The following is a 22,773-nucleotide window of genomic DNA, read 5'->3' as shown; positions in this document are numbered from 1 at the left end:
CCATTAAGAACAGATCTTACTTTCTATAGTGGTACAATTTTACTTGTATCATTTAAAGAGAACAGTGAAGTACATCTTATTTTATCAAATTGCTTTGAATTCCAGTGGCAACTTTTTTTGGATGGCTGCTCTTCAAAACCATTTAATTCAAGCTGGCATTTCACCTGGGGTCAAATTTGCGTTAATATAAACCAGAAGTACACAGACTCATCTCTCCAGAGGTGTTTTGGAATTTACATCAGTGTAGCTGAAAGCTGATTTTGGCTTGTATTCAGAACCAAAGCTGCTTCTGTTTTCAGAGTACAGCATAATTTGTCTGGCAGATTACACTACCATTTTACTACTTGACAGGCAAAATAAATTGATTATTAATTAGAATTATTATTAAGAATTTTTTTTTTCCTCTGAGTTTTGATTATCTGGTCCACTGACCTCCATCACATCAGCCCAGTGTCACTAACTGCAAATAAAAATCTGTGCATAAACCAGCTCTATTCTCCCTATTTTCTATTCTCTCTTTTTTTTTTTTTTTTTTTTTTTTGCATCATTTTTGCCTCACAATAGGGATTCACACTAATCATGAGCAGTGTAATTTCTGGTAGTCTTGTTGCGGTCATGCCTGTCATCCTCTTTTCAGCTCCCTGTGTTTGAGCATGCACACCTGGAGTGCCATAATGCTCAAACAATGCACTGCCTGTTATGTTTTCTTCCTTTTCTAATGTATGTGGAATTGCTGGAGGCAATTTCTATTAAGTCCATAAAAGGGGGAGGGAAGAAAAGAAAGAGGTATCATGTTTTTGGCCTTGGGCTGGAAAATTTTACTGGGCATATTAGCCCAGCAGTGTTAGGTAAGAGTAAGTTCACACTTGATTATTATAGTCATCCCTTTAACCTTCAAATTCTGCAGACTGCAGATCAGCATGGAGATGTGCTATGCCAGCTCCGGAACAGGCCAAGAGGGGAGCAGGCATAGTTTAGCCACAGTATTACAGAGTGCAGCATGACCTCTTTTTGCCTCTTCTGGAGGAAATGAGTCCATGTGGGCTGCCATGCTACTGCAATAAGACCACTACCAGTATCAAAGCTGGCTTACTACACATTAGTGTGGTCTTCAATCTATAATCTGCAGTAGTATAATCCATGACTGAAGGGCTGAATGACATGTCTCTGCTGATATCAGAGAGCTACAGAGCCATTTTAACAGGATTCCTGGAGGTCCCTTTGTACAGAAGGAAGTTCTGGGAAATAGAGACCAAAGGGCAGCATTTCTGCCACCCCATGCTGGTGACAAGGTTGGGGGTGACTTTTTTGAAACAAAAGGCTCCAAGAACACTCTTTCAGTGGTGGTGGAGACCTGGGTTAGTACTTCCTAGCAGTACACTAATGATCAGTATTAGCATCGCTAACCTCCAGGCAGGTACAGGAATAGCATTGTGCCTTCAAACTACTTCTATCTTTTTTGCTGAGGACAAGAAAGATATAGTAGTAGCTCTTAAGTCTAGTGGTAATAAGGACATTAAACTGGTTAGAGATTTCAAAGTGTTCAGCCTGAAGAAGAAAAAAATATTCCCAAGCTGCACAGTGTGAAGAAATACCTTGGCCATGATGTCCAAAACGTTTTCCGACTGAACATGTCAACACGAGAGTTGTCTTTCTTTTGCATGTGTTTACAGCATGCATGTGTCTTGAGTGGAATGTCAGAAACATCTGGTGGCTTTGTGACCTATGCCCACTAACTTTACATTCTTTCTGGACTACCAAATCTTGTGCTGAAAATCAGACAGTAATTTTTAAATTATCAGCTGGAAAAGGGAGCATAAGAAAATGTTACAGAGAGTGTTCTAGTACAAGAAAAAGCTTCCTGGCTTGAAAGATCTCACCCCATGCAAGATATCTGGCAAAAAGGTTAAAGTAGATCTGCAGAAAACAAAAAACCAGATACCAGGAATTTGGTCTATAAATCAGTCATTTATAAGCAAGATTCTTGTCACACATGTCACCAGGACCACAGGTCTTGTGTCTTTTAATCAAAGAACCAAACAGCGAGGAAGGGAATGACATGCTCTTGGAATCTAAGACTTCTCTGCAGGACCTTCATTTACAGAAACTGGTTTTAATTGAACCCAGATTGAAGCCAACATCTCCACCAACGTCAATAGCACTTTTTAATGACTTAAACTGGCTGGAGCAGCTGGCAAGGCATCTCACACCGTTTGGAGAAGCTGAGGTTAGTTCAGGGAGCACACGTGGGTGGCACATGTAAAATTTACAACTTTATCACCATCACGTAACATCAGGAAAAATAATTTAAATCAGGGCAGCTGACAACTCTGATTTTGGAGAAATGTGTGTGTATAAAATAATGAAAAACAGCATTAGGAAAAGACCTTTGGACTACCCCTGCATGTTCCATTGCCCCAGAAGCACCCAGAAAAAAAGGAGTTTAGGGCCAACAGAACCTCTTACAGCTGTCTCAGACCAGCAGTCATCCTTGTCAGATGTGAGATGTTAACTACACCAGTGCATCCACCCTCAGCCCTCATCTGACTAGCTGAAAAAGAAAATAATTAAGGAAGGCACCAATTAAACAAAGGCTGGAACATATTAGTGAAGCTATTGGTGTTGCTATTATTAAAAAAAAAAAAAATACTCCAGAAAGACTTTTGCAGCTTGTAAGGTGGAAACGTTTGTTCATTCCTGACTGCAGAACAGCGCGGGACAGTTTTCAGTCATCTTAACCATAAAATATCTCTCTGGCAACTTCAGAGTGACAATGTCCCTCTTCATAGCCTAGATATTTAAAACCGATCCACTGTTTCCTCAGTTAGGAGCAGCTGGCTAAGAAACCTGCTCCTTAATTAGCAGCTTCTCCCCAGGGATATTTACTCAGTAAATTTACTCTTCAGTGGAAGTGCCGCTGGTGATTCAAAAGAATAGGGCCCATCTCTTCAGCGTCCAGCGGCGTTTAACTAAGAAGGTACTTGCACATTTTTGGGAGATAACTTGCTATTTGTTTTGCATGGAGAAAACAAAGAGGTGAAACTGTTGAACATGTTGCTGAGATCATTACTCAGCTACTGCATTTGTTTAGATGACGCTGTTTCATAGGGTTAAAACAATACAAAACAAACCACCTCCCAATTTTTTGTAATCTCTCATGGGAATGAAAAAAATAGGTGCTTATTTGAATGCCTCTCACTCAATGCTTGAGATATTCAGGACTTAAAGATCATATTCAGGCTACCTTATATTAAAAAACCAAAACACTTTCACATAGCATTTCTCCAATTTAGGGAAAAAATGCACCCCCAAAAGCCCCTAAAGAAGCCTACCTGGAGGCCCACAACCTCACTTCACTTTGCAGCCCCCTAGGCAGCTGGAGCTAGGTTAAGAATGTCACTTAAACATCAACAAATGTAGCTAGTTCCCTTATGTGACTGACAAATGTATTTAACCTTCATTCCCACCAGCCACCAGTTGGCTTAACACAGGCTGACCAGCAATTCAAAAGGAACTGGCAGATGCTTCTTGCTCCAAAGCTAGAAAATACTGCAAGCCTAGAAGTTGACCCAGAGGACCACAGTCATAGAGCTCATCATGCACATACTGAGTGGCTTAAACAGAGCTTATTCCAGTGATTTTATGGGGAATGCTTGTCTAAACAAAACAGCCCATGTCCGTGGGCTGGGCCTAAAATGGGAACAGGGCTAACCCATGGATGTGGGATAATAGTAAACACTGTCTCTCCAGTTTAGCTCATGGGTAAGCATACACAGAGGTGTATTTATGTACCCTGGAGGAGATGGACAGGGCACTGCCACAATTTGGGATCTAGCATCTTGATGACTGCTGACAAATTGTCTTCCTTCTTTTTGTCACAGTGGAATAGACGAATGTTAACATCCTTTGGAAAATGACATGAAACCTCTGGGTGAGCAGCAATTTAAAAAAATACCATTAGTCGTTATCATTATGTCTCCATTCCTACATACTTTTTTTTGGTGAAGGAACTGGTTGCTGTTTCTTTTACAAAGTGATGCTACATTAATTTTTTTTTTTTCCCTGAAGGTGACTGAAGGTAAAGATGAAGGAAAGAGCTGAGGTCATCACAGGCAGTTAAATCTCCCTAAAATTACCTGCTTTCTGATGGTGAGATGTATTCTGGTAAATTTTAACCCATTCCTTTTCTACACATTCTTTGGAATTTTAAAAGTCACTTTAAGACCTTCATTAACAAAAGCTCTGTATGGTACTATTGGATCTGATGCTCAGATCTCTCTCCTGTCTTTAAGCACACACTGGATGCCATTAGTCTTCTCATGGTCAGATATTCAGTAGGCCCTATGTTTTACTCACCTTTGTATTAGAAGAATCTTGCCAGGCTTTCATCTCACACTATACTTTTCATTTAAGACTAGCATAGCACCCAGGCTGGCAGGAAGCGCTTTTATTCTTTACCCAGTGAATGAAATAAAAGGTATCATCCTATGATTTTTATTCCAAAAGTTCAACCTGGCTTTGCAAATTATACATCATCACTAACTCTGTGTGAACAGCTTGCAGGCAAAAGAGACTGAGATCCTCTGTTGTGATACCCTGAGGAATTCATACTAACCTGTCCTCATCAAGATCCTGGTTCATACTTTCCATTCTTTTCCTAATATCTTTCAACCATTCCTGTTTCACTTTTGGCTGTACAGATACCTGTTCAAGCATGGACTTGTTTCATGCTGACCTAACAAATAACCATAATGTTCAGCAATGAGAACATGGAAAAAGATAGTCTGAACAGAAAAAAAGAAACAATCAATTTGAACACAACATGATGTCTGTGGAGCAGGAGAGCGAGCAATAATCTTTTCAATCAAACTAGAGAAAAATAATCATATGTCTTTCTTCTCAAACCTCATTTTCATTCTTAATTAATAAGACAGCACAGAACTTTGTGGATTAATGGATTTCTAAGGTTAATGATCGTTGTTTGTGTTGAGCTCTATAGACACTATAGGCTCTATAGACACTGCTTGGCTGGTCACAAATCTCTGGTAAATGTCCTGCTCCTCTGACCAGTAAGTCCATCTAAGCACTGCCTGTTTCACAGGTTACGCCAGCCTCTATGACCAGAGAAGCTGTATCCTTTAATCAGTGACTTTCTCCTGATTATAGCAAACTCTCAAGGGAAATATTCAAGCTTCATAACAAGCCACAACCATTGGCATACAAAGAACTGACTCATGTTCTTAAGTCATCCAATGGAGAAAATTAGAGAAAAGAAGAAACATTTACTTAGTAACAATCCTAGTACAGGAACCATATAATTGTAGCATTGTGATGATTTTTCCGTAGCAAAATACGTGCTTACGCAAATATACTTCCACTAAGGTACCTTCAAATGTATACTTCTGCAATCTTTCACAGAATCATAGAACATCTGAGGTTGGAAGGGACCTCTGGAGGTCATGTTGTCCAACCCCACCCCGCTCAAGCAGGGACACTTAAACTGGTTGCCCAGTGCCATGTCCAGATGGCTTCTGAGTATCTCCAAGCATGGAGACTCCACAGTTCTCCAAGAAAGACATGTCAGTGCTCAGTTACCCTCACAATAAAAAAGAGCTTCTTGATGTTCAGATGAAACCTCATGTGTTTCAGTTTGTGTCCACTGCTTCTTGAGTAGCCTTGCAATGACATCTGCTAGCTCTCTCAGCTCATGGATTTATATATGCACAGTTTGCTCTAAGCATTCCCTGATCCGATCCTTTTCCACCAAGTATACATCCTTCTTGCTCCAGACTTTCCCTGGTCTCGACCTGGGATTCCTGAAGGCCAGTCTCACAAAGACTAAGATATAAACATCCAATTTCATCAGGCAAGAAGGATGAAGTCATCTTTTCATTATACAGCCAGCATAACTGATATGTTACAGGGAAAATTAACATGCTAATAGGGATATTACAAGCAAGACAGAGAAGGAGGTTTGCTTTGACCAAGGCTGACTCTTCCAAGGCAGCACTTGAGCCAGTGGTTCTGATGGACTACAGCTTTCACTGCACAGCTCTCTACATCCACAACACAGATAATTCACAATTTAAGAACAACAGAAAAACAACTACTATCAGTCCTCAGGGCTAAAGGTCTTGGTAAAATAGGTTTGGAAAAGACCCTAATTTCAGAATTATTGAAGAGTATATATACATCTGCAGCATCCATTTAAACATAGGAGCTTGTGACCTTCTGTCCTTCCTGCTCACCCCTTCCAGGACAGCTCCACAGAAATCCAATAATAAAAATGACTTTTCAGCTGCAAAATGCAAGCTAGGAACTTAAGTCTTCTAGGAGATGAACACCTCCTCCAAGCAAATGGGAATGTATGTTCCCTTCCTAGCTGATTATCTGCAGCCAGTGGTCTGGGTTTTTATGCCAGATACCAGTAAGTTCAAAGTCAGTCTGTATATATGCAGAGCACAGATCAATTATTAACTGCATGCTCAGCCTTTCCTGCTCAATGTAATCCAATTACAGCTCCCTTGCTTTTCCCTTGTGGGTCTCCAGAACATCTCTTGACCCTTCAGCACAGCAAAATGATCTTCATGAGTACAAACATGTCCATGAATTCAGCTAATGAGACAGATCTTTCATTTCCCTCCTTTTGGAAAGCAGATAGAGAAATCTGCCAGAGTCCTTGGCTGAATGTTGTGGCTGCTTCTCTCTTTAAGTTAGTTTTGCACACTTAGAGATTGAGTGCCATGTGCTAAAAGAAACAAACGAAAAATTGGATTTAGGCACCAAGTTCACCTCTTCTCTTAAAGATATTTATAGCGCTGGATTTGAACTGAAAACTCTAATGAGCATTACTATTTTCTGTGAAGAGTAGTGCTTACAACAGAGAATCATCCAAGGGACCAGAGATGTTTCTAACCACAGGACTTTATCTGTTTACGCAAAGAAACTAATTGGGAGATCTTCTGCCATCCCAGCACTTTGTACTCCTGGTGCCACAGTCGGCCTCCCATTTACAGGCAAGTGGGCAAAATTTTCTTTACAGTCACGATTCCCAGTCAAACTCTCACTGGCCCCTCACTCATTTAATAACATAAGATTTCAGGGCCAACTACAACAATTGCTTGAAATTATATTTAGAAGATATATAGTCCTATCTGCCATATGAAATCATTTAATGGCTGTGAACCAGAGCTAGACTGGGAAAATTCTCACTCACAGGCAGTTGCTTGAAAACTAGTCTCCTCAAGAAAGCTGTCTCCCACACTTCCCAACACGACTCACTTTCCTGCTCCTGATCTGTTAAAAATAACTGTACCTGAACCTCAGCACCATTTTCCATTTCAGTCACCTAAATTGTGCAGGTTGTTCAATGGGTGATGAAAGTCTGTAAGCCAGAAGGTGTTCTCAAAAGAAAAAACAATTGCACTAGCAATAGGGTAGCCCAGAGGGCCTTTCTGCAGCACTTTATCTATATCCTGTGGTACCCACATCCCAAAACTACACCCCATAAGGCAAAGTAAAAGAAGCAACAAAATCACCCCCCAAACCCACCCCAGTGCTTCAGTAAGTCTTACTTACCCTACTTATTTTAGCTTTGCCCCACTGAACTCCAGAACCGACAGCATGAACAGAATCCAAAGATTCTTTGCCTCAAAGACTAGATTTTTTGCCTTTCTTTACCACTGAATGACAAAAGCTTTGGTTTTGCTTGAGAAAAGTTGTTGGAGGTGCAGCTGAACAGACTTGCAAGACAAAAACTGTAAGGAGAATTTACATGCCTTCAACAGAAAGGCTGCTTCTGACTTAGAGACAGAAGGAGATTACAGTAGATTTCTAGTTTATTAAAAAGAAAAAGAAAATCTCACTGATGACATTTGCTACTTTTTGTCAGAGGGTTAATTTAGCTCACCTCTTTTACAGGTTTTGGTTTCTTTTCCTATTTACTTCAAATATCAGCTGATCTCAAGACCTTACAGGACAGGGCAGTGGAGTTGATCTAGGTCCTGCTGCTATATTCTGAGTATCAGACACCTAACAGAAGAATTAGTCAAGTTGTTTTCATTTGTACTTTTGTTCTTAACTGTGCTTTTTCCTTTGTCTTTAACCTTTTCTATGCAATTTCAGAGTTTTGCTTTGCAAAAGAAATTGAGAACAAAGCTCACTGTGATGGCAATAGGTAGAAAAAAAAAAAAAGGACTCAGATTGTTTAGTTTCTTATGAGATCAGATAATAAATACAGATACATTTTCAATCACTCTGGGATAGTTTGAGATTCTATCTCTTCTTTGATCCTGGCTATCTTCTGTTTTTTAGATCAGGAAACCTTGTTTCCGTGGAGAAAGCCAACAACACTGAGAATTAAGGACCTGGAAAAACATTTTCTAGACAATATACTTCTTCATATCACATTTGATTACTTGCAGGGGGGGAAGGAAGAATGGAGAAAGGAGAAGCACTAACAGTTTCTTTCTTAACATTTTTCTCCCCCATCCATTATTGTCTTTAGGGATCAAGGCAAAGATAATAATACCAAGGTACTGGTAACTTGGTGAAATCATGTAAACGTAAAAATTTACAGTGAAAATTTAGCCTGGGAAAGAAAAAACTATTTTTTTTCTTGGCAGTAGCTTCCCATGATGTGAATAATTTCTGTGGACTGACACACTGAAAAGGCTAGAAACATTTACCCTTTTTCTGTAGCTTTGTAATGAGCACTGATATTAAAAACACACTGCCAATTATTAAGCACTGCTAATCTTTTGGATGTGGAACCACTGTGACTATGTGAGCTTTACGTACACACCCATCTATATACATGTATACATACCCTTCTACATACAGTACATACACATCTATATATATGTGTAATTCAAAAATCCATGGGTACAATATGTAAGACTGGGGAGGAGAGGACAATGCTAAGTTATCGCATGCAATTTTCAAAGGCACATGTATGATTTAGAAGCATAAGAATTAAGTAATGGCAGAAAGAATCTCTAAGTCGTCTTTAAAAACAGAGCTTTCAAAAATTTACCCATAAGCTGCCAGGACATGAGCCAATTGATCAGAGATAAGAACAAGATTATGATACAGACAAGTTCTTTGGGTGGGAACTGTTTCTAGAAACATTAGCTGCTAGGCACTACTGAGCATCTCATTTTATAGAAGGAGATCACCTGTATAGGCCTGGAATTGTAGCTTCTACATTGATATATAGTGGTACCCATCATCTGTCATAACTTTACCTCCTTCATGAGCTACCTGCCCTCTGAGGCTCCAAGCACTGGAAGGACTTTCTGTGTGGGCAGCATTGATCTGGGTGGGTGAAGCCATGAGTGGGCATGAGGAGATTTTATTTCCTTTCCCACCTGACATTGGCCTGTTGGGTAATTCTAAATCAAACACTTTACTACCACAATTCTAGTGTCTCAGTCAATACGTACTCTATCTTCTAATAATAGGACCTTCTTTACAGACTGATGATGGTACGCAGTGACCTGGGGTTAAATGTGATTATTAATTAATTTTAGTGAAACCAACTGATTTTACAGGAAACATTTCACACCTGACTGGATTAGACCATAGCTGCCTATACGAGTTCACTTTCATACAAACCTCTTTTAATATAGTCTAACTATGGTAAGCCTTGCAGACACTTTCACTTCTTTTATGTTAGGTGTTTAACATAGAAAGTCTGAATTACCAGAAACGTTATTCTCTTTGTCACTTTTGTTAACTAATAATTTCCCTACTTATTTTGTGGATAATAGAAAAGAGGAATAACAGGATACATGAGTAGTGCCTTGAAAAATACTTACAAAAGGTGAAGTATTAGGGTATACATAGACTCTTCCAATATAGTTGCTTAACAAGTGGAAAGGGTTTTGGGATTATGGCAAAGAATATTACCGCTCACCTCTTAAGTGAGAAGGCCCGTTCCCATTTCGATAGGAGCCTAACCTTTATTTAACCAATAAGTTATCCAGTAAGGACCTGCTTAGGTCCTACTATACACTGCCAGACTCAGCAAGATTCCTTGAAAATGAGCCAATAAGGGAGAAGAAATCACCGTCATTTTTAATGCTACAAAGGACATTGTTATTCATAGTCCAGTAACTTTATGGCAAGCATAAACCTCTTGGAGGAAGAAAGAGTAACGTATCTGAATATTATTTTAACTGGAATAATTTCAATTCCAACAAGACTAAAAAATAAGAGGATAGAAGGTGTAAAAAATTATTACATTTGGGACAAAGGGTAGAGAATATACATGCTGAAATGATTGTCCTGAAAGAACGACACAGAGCATGCACAGAGTAACCCTGAAAGACACTTTCAGAGCTAACCAAGGTCAACTAGTTCTCTTAATAACTTTTGCATACAGTGCTACATTTTATAGTCCAGAATTTTGGAGCCTGACATCTCACCAACCCTCTAAACTACTATTATCTTCATTTCACAAGTGAGTAAATAGAAGTACAGATCTGAGAAAAGTACAATTGTTCAAATTGCCTGAGTGTGCTGAGAGCTGCTCCACCTAATTTCTAGAAGTACTGAGAGTCTCTGCCTCTGACTGAACAAAAGCAGAGATCTGCAGATTGTGCAGCTGCCAAAATACAAGGCTTATCTCTGCTCCTGCTGAGCTGCTACAAGAGATCCTGGTGTTCTGATCCCAACCCCTTCCCCAACCACCATTAGACTCCCTGCTTCCAGAACTTCACAATTATAGCTTGCTTATGGTTGTATTTCATCAATAAAAGTCAATTGACTCATGTTTCTAAGGTCATTTTACACTACTGTGGCAGCAGTAAAGGTGATTTAAATGGATATTACATTTTCATTCACTTTAAGGCTATTTTCAATTGCCTGAGTGGCATCAAGAGACCCAAGTGTAACTGAGAAGCAGATTCCAAGGTTTTACCTCAGCAGGGGCTAACCTATGCCACCCTGGAGCTATGCACTGGAATATTCATATATCTGAAAATCATAAACACTTGCCTTTCAGAGCAAATCAGAGATGGAAAACTGGGACTGAGCAGGAGAGGAAAGACAGTTTCCTCCATAGTCCCACCACCCTCCTGTGACTTCACTTAAGGGAGACGGGTCCAGGCTGATACTGACCCAGCTGCCCCTCCTGGGGATTTGGATACTCATCCCATGCCAGCCCGAATGCTAGCTGCATGACATAACCAGGAGGTAAACTATTGCAAAGCCCCTATCGAGAACAAAACCCTTATCTTTTCCTTATAGTTTCATTTGAGGGTACTTGAAAGCTTAGCTATTTTGGAATTTGCAAAGCTTCAGAATGATCTGGGTCATTCGGTCAAATGCACATATTCAACCACATAGCATTAACTTTCTATTGTTCTGCCACAGGCTAGTGACTCACCAATACGCTTACTCATCACTTCCAGTGCTCTAGTGCCTGATAACTCTTGAATAATTCAAACATCCCCATTTGTCTAGGACGATGTTTGTCTTGAGCAAGTTTTCTGAAAGCACTGCAAGGACTCAGGAGCCAGAGTCTTACTGAGAAGACATAGGGCTTATGCCCCTAAAACCTTTACATGTTTTCCAGAAGTCCCCGTGCCATGTGCCCGTTTACAGAAAATGGATTTACACCTCATGTTTTGGTCAGTGAGCCTAGAAAACTTCTACATTTTCTGGCTTTAATATTCAGACATACTGGCCATATTCCATTGAAACAACCAAGAGCAATACATGTTCCAAGACAGAATGCAAAAGATAAAATGATAATATATTTCTGCACCAAGTGTTCTTGTACGTTCATTGTATTTCTCATTGCCTTATCTTGGAGGCCTAATGGATTTCAGTGTGGAATAAATAGCAAGGAATTGCTATTGTACAGTCTTGCCAAATGAAAGTCAAAGCACATTTTAAACCCCAACAACATGATTATTCAAAGACTGAATAGGCAAGTGTAGCACTGAATGCCAAATAAAGGGACATAAACAAGAGTGATAGCCATTTGCATGAACGGAATACCATGAAGTTGATAAAGTTGCAGACACAGAAATGAACTTAAATCAGTGCAGAACTCCACACTATTCTCACAGAAAACCTATTGCAGTTACACTGGTCTCCCTTTGGTAGCAAATCAAGAGTACTTACCATTCTTGGAGAGAATCACAGCCAAATATTCATGAAAGTAGGTATTGATGTACAGCAGAAGGCTTGGAGTATGTGCCGTGAGAAAGCTAAATGCAATATTTTCCTTGGACATGACAGCATCCGCATAAATGGCAGAGCTTGAGGTGCTTGCATTTTTTGTGACAGGATAAGGTTCTTGGAAAATATAGGTAATTGAAGTGCTGGCTTCAAATAATGCAGAAACCTCTGAAAGCATATATAAACCAAGGGAATAATTTCAGCTACTGCATTTTCAGGTCTCCCAGAAAGGCATGGACATGAGCTGACTGCCTCAGAAGCAGAACACTGCAAAATGCCCCTGACCCAGCTGACATCACCATTCCTTAATTTGGACAAGCAGTGTGTCCTCCCTTATAGCTTGTTTGTCTGGCACAGAGAAGGACAGTATATGAAGACAAGCCTCTAAACTCAACTGTTTTAATGATGGAATCAGAGTTCCACAAGATGGAACAGGCCAAAATGTCTGTCAGCCAAATAAATTCTCAGTTAACCATCTTCTGACAGCTGACACGTGAGGCAATATTCTCTGTCTTTCCCCCATAGTAAAGACAATAATTTTATCCTTTCCAGCCTCCTTTTTAAACAAAGTCATTATTAAAGCAACACATTGACCCAAAGACAGTGACTAAGGGAAATTGTCTTTGGTAGCTCCAAAAGAAAAGAAACATTACCTGAAACATCAGATCCCAAGAACTCACGCTTGTGTGTTCAATAAACACAACACAGTCTGGCCATGAAATACACAGATGTGATAACAGCAGATTTTTCCAATGTAAGGCACAGTATAGTCAGGATGGTGATATCTTCAGCTACAGACTGAGTACAAATACTTTCTCTGATAAACCAGCTCCACCTCTACAGCAGCATCTCCTAATGGGACACTAGTTATTTGATATGCCTTTCATGACATTGGTGCCAAATCCACAGCTCATGTAAGTGAGCACCATTCTATGACCTGCAGTAAAACTAAATGGATTTACACCAGCAGATGATGCAGCCCATTTAGTAAACCTGTTGCTTTTGTGAGGTGAAAGGCAGCCATGGAAATTAAAACACTCACATTGCACCTTGCTGTTATTGAGTAGGAGTTTTGCTAGTTCCTTCCTCTCCCAAAGAGCATGCTATCTAAATTGGATGTTCTTTATTTGCCCTGCTCCTATTTCTGGTGTTGGCTGTATCTCCTATGACCCACCAAAACAATTCAGTGAGGACACATCCACCAAAGACCAAACCATGCAAATCACTTTTCTCCTGAATGCTTCACACTTATTTTTGAAATCTCAATGTTTGGATGGGTTGTCACAGGAATGGCAAAAAACCCGTTGCTCTAAAACTTTAAAGGAAAGCTCTTAAGATTTTGTTCTGGCCGACAAAGCTGGATGACCAACTTTGTCCAAACAAAGCAAATTAAACATTCAGACATGGGCAGAAAACTGTTATGAATAATTTCAGCCCTATTTGTTAATTTCTGGACCAAGCTATATGCAAACAAATACAGGATTCATAGTGGGTTATAGTTGGTAACTTTCATAGTACAACTAACACCATTTTAATTTTAGAGGCCACCACAGAAGTCAACGAAAGGAGGCATTATAGCTTGCTTAAGATGAACACAGTAATGCTGAAGCTGATATTAGAAACTTGTAACATCGGGGACACCAAGCTGAGATAGGTGAAACTGTGCTGTGATTCAGACACCACAAAGGACTCAGGATCAAAGCTTGCTGCCTACCTTCCTTGCAGAAAGGTCCCTCATAGGCTGAGTTGGTACAATCACAGGAGTAACCATTATACTTCTCCACACATTTTCCTCCATTATGGCACAGGTTACCATAACTGCTGCAATGTCCTGGACATCCAGGTTTAACACCAGGTGTCATTTTAGCTCTCTCTTCAAGGTCAAGTTTCTGTCCATTTAAATGCAGAGATCGAATACACCCCAAAAAGCCCTTTTGTCTGGAAGCTGTTCCCCCTGAAAAAGAGAGAAAAAAGGACATGCATTCATTGTTGAGTCTGCACAGTAATCAAAGCCCTGAAGTCCAATCCAGAGGTATAAATATGAATCCATGAATTTTAAAAAATATTATCTATTATATATCAATGCACACAGTGGAAAAAAGATGACAGATGGACAGCCCTGGAAACTAAAGGTCTCTATTTATCTTTATGAAAGGACTAAAAAGCTGTATGTGACATTTTCTTGTTGCCATTCTTCTCTTTCCTGCCTTATCTACTGCCCTGTCTGGCATTTAAACTACACATTCATTTGGGGAAAAGATTAGCTTCTTTATCGTATGTCTGCATATCACCTAATACATATGAAAACCAAACCTAATTTTTTTTTTTTCTATTTGTTGCCATAGTACAGGGTATAAATAACACCCTAATCCCAAGAGCAGGTGAGTTACACATGCTGATGTGTTCGGATAGAAGGGATGAATCATGTTCAGCACCAGGCCTGCTGGCTGAAGGGAAATGACTTGAATCAGAATTTATGCATGACTGCCCAACCTGATGTTGCATGTGAATGGTTTTGTAGGCAAGAAACAGGAGTTCAGGTCACAGTAGTGTTATTTATGACAATTGTTAAACATAATTGCATTTCTTCCTTAAGACCAGAGCTGTACAGATCTATGCAAGAGGGCAGTTCAGCCTCTACAACTAGCTATTCTTACCAACCCAATGAAATTGCTAACGGTATTAAAATGAAGACATTCTTCCATAAGAGGTGATCTCTGAGAATGATAATAATGATGATTGTTAGAGTACTTTGTGAAAATACCACCATTTTTGTTATTGTAGTCTTTGTTTGGCTGTTGCCAATGTTTTGCTTTTGAAGATACTACAATTTTGATTGCTGCTAAGAAATCTAATTCTGGTTCAGTTATCAGCTATCAGTAGGCTCTGAAATGCTAGCTTTATTGGTGATTCTCCCGTAAAAGTAGTATGAACGAAGTTATCTTTCCAAGTTATTCTTCTATAGAAGTTGGTTCTATACCAAAATACATAAGATATTACATCTTCTGATAAATCCTTGTAGAAAAGCATCTGTTTTTTCATGAATTGTTTAATTAAAGAAAGACTTCTTCAAACTAAGAGAATGAACAATGGTCTGAAAAGCAATTTTACCAAAACCCTATTGTTCTGCTATACCATATATATTTTTCTTTTTGGTACAGTAATAGCAGAAATACTGGATTTGAATTAGAATAATTGAACTACAGATAATATGTGTTGGACAGGTTTATTTCATGCTAATTTCATGATGCCTTTCTCAGAGGAACAAATATTTTCAAATTCGTCTTTAGCCAGCTATTCCTTTCAGGTGAGCAAATGTTGGCTCACTTATTTTAAAAGCCCCCTCTAAGCACAAGAATTGGGCCCTCTGCATTTGCTTCACTGTGCACACACAATCCTTTTCTTTGGAGACTTTTCTCCAAAACCAAACATACCATACAGAATTTTCAGTAATGTCCAAATAAATAAAAGTGCAATTTCTCCCTTTAAGGTTACTGGTTACTCTGTTTTCTTTTGCATGGAAGGTAACCACAAATATTACAAGGATAAATGACAGTTTCCCTGCCTCTTCTCCCTGCATGAAAATCCCAGCTGTAACATTTAAAGAATGAGTACAAACTATTGCTAATTATTCCACAGATGTCATGTTTATTGCACTACACATATTCTTACTCCTCTCTGAAGCACTTTGGAAAGCCATGTAAAGTACGTTTCTTACTCTTTTCCCCTTCCAAAATCTGGTGAGTATAGAGCTTAACAGAGACCTCCTATATGATCCTAGATCCACACAGTGGAAGCAAGTCTGTTTATTATTTGGGCAGTTTTCTTCAATTGATTAGACCTAACCTTCAAATACATTCCTGAGAAGCAGATAAAAACTGAAGACAAACAAATTAGGCTTTGCAGATTCCTCCTGCTCTAATAGGCCTGTTGGACTGGACATTTTCATGGATGTGACCTAAATGTTTTGTTCAGGAAAACAGATTTTAGGATAAGCCTCAGGACTATAAACACCAAGGTTAAGGGTGCTATTTTCTGGGTGGAGGTGACAGTCAAAGGAGTCATGCTGTTTTCAAGAAGGTATTTATGCAGCTGAACTTTACTGAGAAGCCTTGGGGCAAGGAAGAGAGAATCTGAGAGGAGGGGTCAGGAAGCTTACAACTGAGCACTCATAGTGTAGCTTGGTGACGCGATTGGCTAAATAATTAACACTCTATCAATGAATTGAGGATTTGCTTTAAAAAGCAATGGAGTTTTGGTTGATAAGGACTGGATTAGGGAGGCTGAAGCAGTGTGAATAAGTATTAGAGGCATTCATGCTTTATGTAACTGATACAAAGAAAAGGAAAGGGCATTGGAGTATAAGAATCATAATTATTATTACTTGGGAGTAGGAGAACTTGCTACGATGTTCCTCAGAAGCCATCCAATTCACACTTGTTAGTCTCAAAATGAGAGATGTACAAAGCAGTCAGGATAGACAAGGATTTGAGCATTAATTCCTCTTCTTGGCCTCCAATATAACCCAAAGTTGTCAACAGATTCCTCTATAAACAACAACCGTAAACAAAATACCCTCCTCCTTTTCTCCTTCCTTTACTCTGTCTCCCGAGAAGGTTTCTCAGATGTTGACCCTCTCTGGGTTATGTTGCGTTTGGACTGCTTATGACAGACAGGAGATTCACCCAAGGACTCCTTGCTCTCTTGCTCCCAGAAACAACACCGGGAATCCAAGCACTTAACTTTGCTAGTCTCCTTAACATACCAAATGAATAGCACAAAAACTTCTGATCAAAGCTTTATGCATCAAATGAACTTCTTAGGATTTGTGTTTTGTTTCTCTGACGTTACCAGTCTGAGTGCAAATCCTGTTCTCAGAGGTCTACAAGGACTGTCTTTTGCCTCTCCTCCCCATACTGGAGTGTTATGGTCATGCCTTCTCCACTAAATGAGACAGTTTCATCTCAGACTATACCATGAGAGGAGATGATGGCGCACCCTCTCTCCAGGACCACGGGGTTATACCAGGAGACAGCTGCACTATCCAAAATGGTGTCACTTATTTTGAATGCTGAAAGTGACTGTCCACTGAAAGGAATGATTTTTGCCTGTCCCTTCAGAGCAAGTAATGTGCCATATTGGTCAGTTGCTGGGCAGTTTGATGCAGTTGATATTATCTACCCTGTACATTTGTTTAGGGTTTGCTTCTTCTACTCTAATTTTTTTAAGTTAACAGAAGAAACATGGCCAGGTGCAAGGATATCCATCTTGTGACTGAGGATTATAAAGCAGCCTAAAGCAGTTAGATACCAAAGACCCACTAAAAGAAAGTGAGAAATGGTTTTCTAACCCTTTTAGGCTGCTGTAAAATCCAAGTTTGTTTGATTTTGAGTGTACTGGCAATGAAAAGTCATTTTGCCCTTTCACGCTGCACACACATGAAGCTATCACAGAAGCCTGACACATATTCCATGTGTGCCAAAGTTGGCCTTCAACAGACTTTCTGACTTTATTCTAAGCTATTGCAACAAGTGTAGCCATAGAAAAACTCTTTCTGGTACTACATAGATAAATACCTAAGTGCCCTGTGAGTCAATTGCACATTAAACTCAACCGCTAATCATACAAATATTACTTAATCTACACTTATCACGATTTAGCCCCAGTCAGCAACCAAGCACCACAGAGTCTCTCACTCATTCCTCCCACAATTGGATGGGGGAGAGAATCAGAAGAGTAAAAGTGAGGCAGCTCATGGGTTGAGATAAAGACAGTTTAACAGGTAAAGCAAAAGCTGAGCACACAAGCAGAGCAAAACAAGGAATTCATTCACTGCTTCCCATGGGCAGGCAGGTGCTCAGCCATCTCCAGGAAAGCAGGGTTCCATTACATGTAATGGTTACCTGGGAGGACAAACACCATCACTCTGAACGTCCCCCCTTTCCTTCTTCCCTCAGGTTTGTTTGCTAAGCATGACATCATATGGTACAGAATATCCTTTTGGTCAGTTTGGATCAGCTGCTTTGGCTGTGCCCCCTCCCCTCCCAGCTTCTTGTACCCCTGGCAGGGCATGGGACACTGGAAAAGTCTTTGACTAGTAGAAACACTACCTAGTGACACTTAGCTGCTACTTAACAACAACTAAAACATCAGTGTACCATGAACACTTTTTTGCTATTCCAAATCCAAAACACACTCTACCAGCTACACTAAAGAAAATGAACTCTATCCCAGCCAAAACCAGAACAACACTTTTGTCTCTTCCTGACTATGCAGAACCTTTTCTCCATAACAGAGAGAAACCACAATTGGAGACAGTCAGATATTTGTAGGAAGTGATGGAATAAAACAAGAATTGGAAATTTGAATCCTGTCACATTTTCTTGCTATGACTGAGGAGATAAAAGGAGAGGGATTAGATTTGAATACCTCCATTTTGACTCCCCTCCTTTTGGTTTTATCTCCAAGCAGGTCCAATAAGAAGTTAGCTGTTTTCTATGGTTTATTTTGAACAGCATGTGTAAGAAATCACCAGTACAGTGGAATCCTAGGACCATCAGGCAATGACAATTTCTTACACATGCTATGTGGCATACTGGCCAGAGCAAATGTTCTGCTCCCCCAAAAGGGAACATCCCCCAAAGAGACATACAGGGCAGACATCATGTCAGCAAGATGCAAGAACAGCCAAGGCCATTGAATCAAACACAAAACAGGACAATGAAAGGTGTCAGGGCAGAACTGAATGGAGAACAGGTGGTATGGAAAGAAATGACACCCAGATTCCAGCATTCTATGAATACAATGCATGGTATGCGCATATGGGAAGAAGGACCTGATTCTCAGCTCTATCAATTCCTTTTATACAATACTAACGTTTAAAACAGACTTGGTAAACAGAAATCACTACGTGAGTACATCTTTCTGGGATATGTAAAACTCATGTGAACTTCTCTATCTGTGATGTTGTACCAGGTCCAAAATGGAAGTATTTTTGGGTGCATTAGTGTGAAGGTAATGAATTATGGCTACCTTTAGCTTATTAAGGCCAGAAGTGAGTGAAGAGGCTTTCTCGCAGAGTACTGTTAATCCAAGTAATGTAATGAGAGTTCAAGCCCAGTAAGACATGGCTAACATTCAGAGATACTCCACAGAAATGCAGTTGAACATTAACACACCCATGGTTACACCTAAGTACATAGAGCAAGCTGAAAATTGATTTTACCCTAGAAATGACCCAGACAGGCTTAAGTTCAAGAACATGCACAACTCAAAATTAGCATAGGGACAATGTAAGTCATGGTGAGACTCCCAGGTTCTGCTATAGTCTCTGAACATCTGGATTTCTCTGCTGGAATAAGCAACCATGACAAACAAATACTGAACTTGCTGTCATTATATATTAGTTAGTATCCCTTGGAGACAACTCAAGCTCACATTTTTCACAGTCTTCAGGACACAGCTTTGCATTAGTTCACAATCAGTGTTTTCTCCATCTAAAAGAAAACTAGACAGTTGTTGTGATTTGGGTTTTTTAGGTTTGGTTTTTTATGGAAGAGAATATTTGCTCACACATGTGGTATATTTTTATCCCTGAATCCAGTCTTTTTTAATTCCTTGCTCAAATTTAGGAGGGAGAATATTATGTTCTCCCATATTTCAAGAAAACTAGTAGCAGGGTAAATAAGAGAAAAACTGCATCAAGGTCTCTACTCGGTAAGACAGAAGTGTGAATTCATTCCTTACTGGATGTAAAAGAACCTACACACATAAAAAATCCTTCACTGAGCTTAGTCATTGGAAAATCTTCAATAAAAGCCTAAATCTCCTAAAATACGTAAGTCAGTCAATCTGAAGATAAACTTCCAAGGAAAGTTAGGCCTTCATAACTCCCATCCTTGCAAAGTATTCAAAGGCTGATTAACTTCTTCACAATGCGTCAGTGTCACCAGATCAGAAGCAAATGAAGCACAGCTCCTGACTGCCTACAACTCACCGTTTTGTTAACATTGCCAGAGAAAGCTTCTGTTCAACTCTCTTTACTATAAATCATAGGAAGTAAAAAGTCTGTTTGACAGGCCAACTTTAAAAAAAAAACCAACCCAACAACAAGCTAGCATAAAAACCCAAGAGCTGTAATCTTCTATTACATACAGTCCCAAATATATCTGGGTTTTGGGTTAAGAAGGAAAAATCTGTCCAAAACAGAAGTAAATTATTCATAAAACAGGCTGAAACAGTTGACAAGAAATTAATTGGTCCAAATTACCAGGACTCCTTTAAAATTATGCTATATGCCAACTGCCCCTGTAGTAATATTTTATAAATGTCCAAATTAATTTTTATGGGTTATCTACTCCCTATACGTGTGTATAACTCCTTCAAAGGAAAAGACTCATAACCACCTCATATTTACTGCATATAGGCTGATGTCTGTGAAGCAACAGGAAAATAATCATAGTTTGAAAACTACAGTGGATCTCCATTCAATCATATTCATAATGCTACATGATACTAATATAGTTCTTTCATCCCAAAGGATCAATAAATCCTTCCAGAAGATAAATACACTAAATTAAATTTTGACATTGAGCCTTATTTATGAGATTTACAAAATATTTGAATTGATTCTGGTGAAAAATCAAGAAAAAAAACTTTATATCTTAATGACTAGCTATCTCCAGTGTGGAAACAATGTTCCCGGTTTAAATGGAATGAGATAGGGAGATTCAATAAAAAAAATTGCTTTTTAAAAATAGCAAATCACATCCAATATATAGATTATTTACTAAGAATGTGCAGACTAATTGTGGAAACCCCTTAATCACTGTCAGTATGAAGAGTGCTGCAGAAACAACTATGTGTGGATTATAGGGGGGAATATGAACTAATATTATTTGCTGCTGCTTCTTTCCTTTTTACAGTGTTGTTAATGCATTTGTTTTTCAGATGGGATAAAATTCAGTCTGCATGGCTGAGGTATTAAATCAGCTGTTTCCTATTAGAGATTAGAATGAGACCTTCAGTAGAGACAAATTATGCCACATCTGTGTATAGTTGGCCTCCTGCCACCTTTCCCTGGAGCACCCAGGGACAGTGTCAGGAGGCTGCCCAGCTTCCCGTCTCTTCTGACTGCTCTTAGGAAAATGCAGGAAGTCACAGACAGTTTTGGCCTTCAATATGGTAGAGCTAAGGGCTGAAAAAGCCCTCCTAAAAATATTAGGTTTTCTGTCCCTTTTGTTCAGGGTTCAGTAAAAGTGTCAATGGACAACTGAACACAATCTATTTACTGCACAGTGAGAACTTTTCACCTCTTGGCTGAGATAAAGTAACTACGTCCTAGATTTTATTGTAAATTTTATATACAATCAGAGAAAAATTTAGGTTGGAAGTCACTGCTGGAGATCAGCTGGTCCAAACTGTTCCTGAAAGCAGGGCTACATGCAGATGAAGTAGATTCACTCTCCACCAAAACCAACAGGACCTTTTCTGCACTCAGTCCCCACCTTGTACTGATTCATGATGGTATTCTGCCCCCAAAGCAGGGATTTGCATTTGTCTTTGCTGACGAAGATTCCTGTTGGCCCATTTCTCTGCTGAGGTTCTTAACTACCATGGATTTCCATGATGCAATTCATTGATTATGTCACTCTAAAACCACCATGAAGTTTGTTCAGGGAACCTGTTAATTTTGCTGAGGTAGATAATATGCAAGCTTATAGGCAGATACTGCTTTTCAGATGTGAGATGGTAAGCAGCTAATATATATGACATATCTGATAGATAATCTATGATAAATCCTTCATATTTACTCCTTTAAAAAGACACAACTGAAAATTTGCAAAAGTCTATCCAGTCATTAAATTCTCTACATTTTCTACCTTGGCTAGATTTCTCTGATGTTTCTAAGGAGTCTAGCAGCCCAACCCTACTGCCTCCAGGCCTGGCCTTCTGCAGAGCTTGTTGTTTGGATCATCCTGGCATTTGAGAAACAAGCGATTAGATTAGCAGCATGCTTCATACCAGAAAACAGAAACCTCGCACTGTGACAGTCTTAAGCCTCCCTTCTGAGAGTTCTTCAGTGAACTTTCCTCTGGCTGAGTCTATCAGAGATCATTTTAGGTATAAATCAACATTTATGTCTCCTGGCCATTGATGCAGCTCTATCTATTCATTAACAGTTTCATTCCTTATGCTCAGAGCCCAGTAATTACTGCACACATATACTATAAAAAGCTCAAATAAATAGCCCAAAATCTTCTTAAAACAAAGTGTGTGGATACATGGGTAAACTTAACTAAAATGAATTGACAGACGGAGGTTTGCTATAGCATTTCAGCTAAGTAAGAGAATCCATTTTAAGGAAACAATCAGTAGTTACCTGAGTGGCCCTGAACAAGAAGCTGGTTTCAACCCATTCCATTGCTCAGCTGATTACTCAGAAAGACAATGTTTGAATATAGAAAAGGGAGAATTCTGTCTGTAATCCCTGATTATATTATCAAATACAATCTGGTCCTAATCTAGGTTTCATCTGCAAGGGAAATAAGGAAAAAAAATATATGCAAACAGATTTTTTTTTTC

The 22,773-nt window shown here is 39.3% G+C and overlaps 1 protein-coding gene across 1 annotated transcript in view; it reads right to left on the bottom strand.

Moving 5' to 3' along the window:
* The window catches only part of CNTNAP5 (contactin associated protein family member 5), a 297,657-nt gene that overhangs the window by 29,950 nt on the left and 244,934 nt on the right, over positions 1-22,773 (bottom strand). Inside the window, exons 18-19 of the mRNA XM_064451280.1 lie at positions 13,904-14,143; positions 12,133-12,357 (exon numbers count right to left, since the gene is read on the bottom strand). Coding sequence (XP_064307350.1) covers positions 12,133-12,357; positions 13,904-14,143 — 465 coding nt within the window. The remainder of the gene's footprint in view (positions 1-12,132; positions 12,358-13,903; positions 14,144-22,773) is intronic.

Source organism: Phalacrocorax carbo, chromosome 5 (genome assembly GCF_963921805.1).
Source record: "Phalacrocorax carbo chromosome 5, bPhaCar2.1, whole genome shotgun sequence".
Classification (NCBI taxonomy): Eukaryota; Metazoa; Chordata; class Aves; order Suliformes; family Phalacrocoracidae; genus Phalacrocorax; species Phalacrocorax carbo.
Note: the sequence above shows the minus strand (reverse complement) of the source record. Positions and strands in the feature narration are given on the sequence as shown.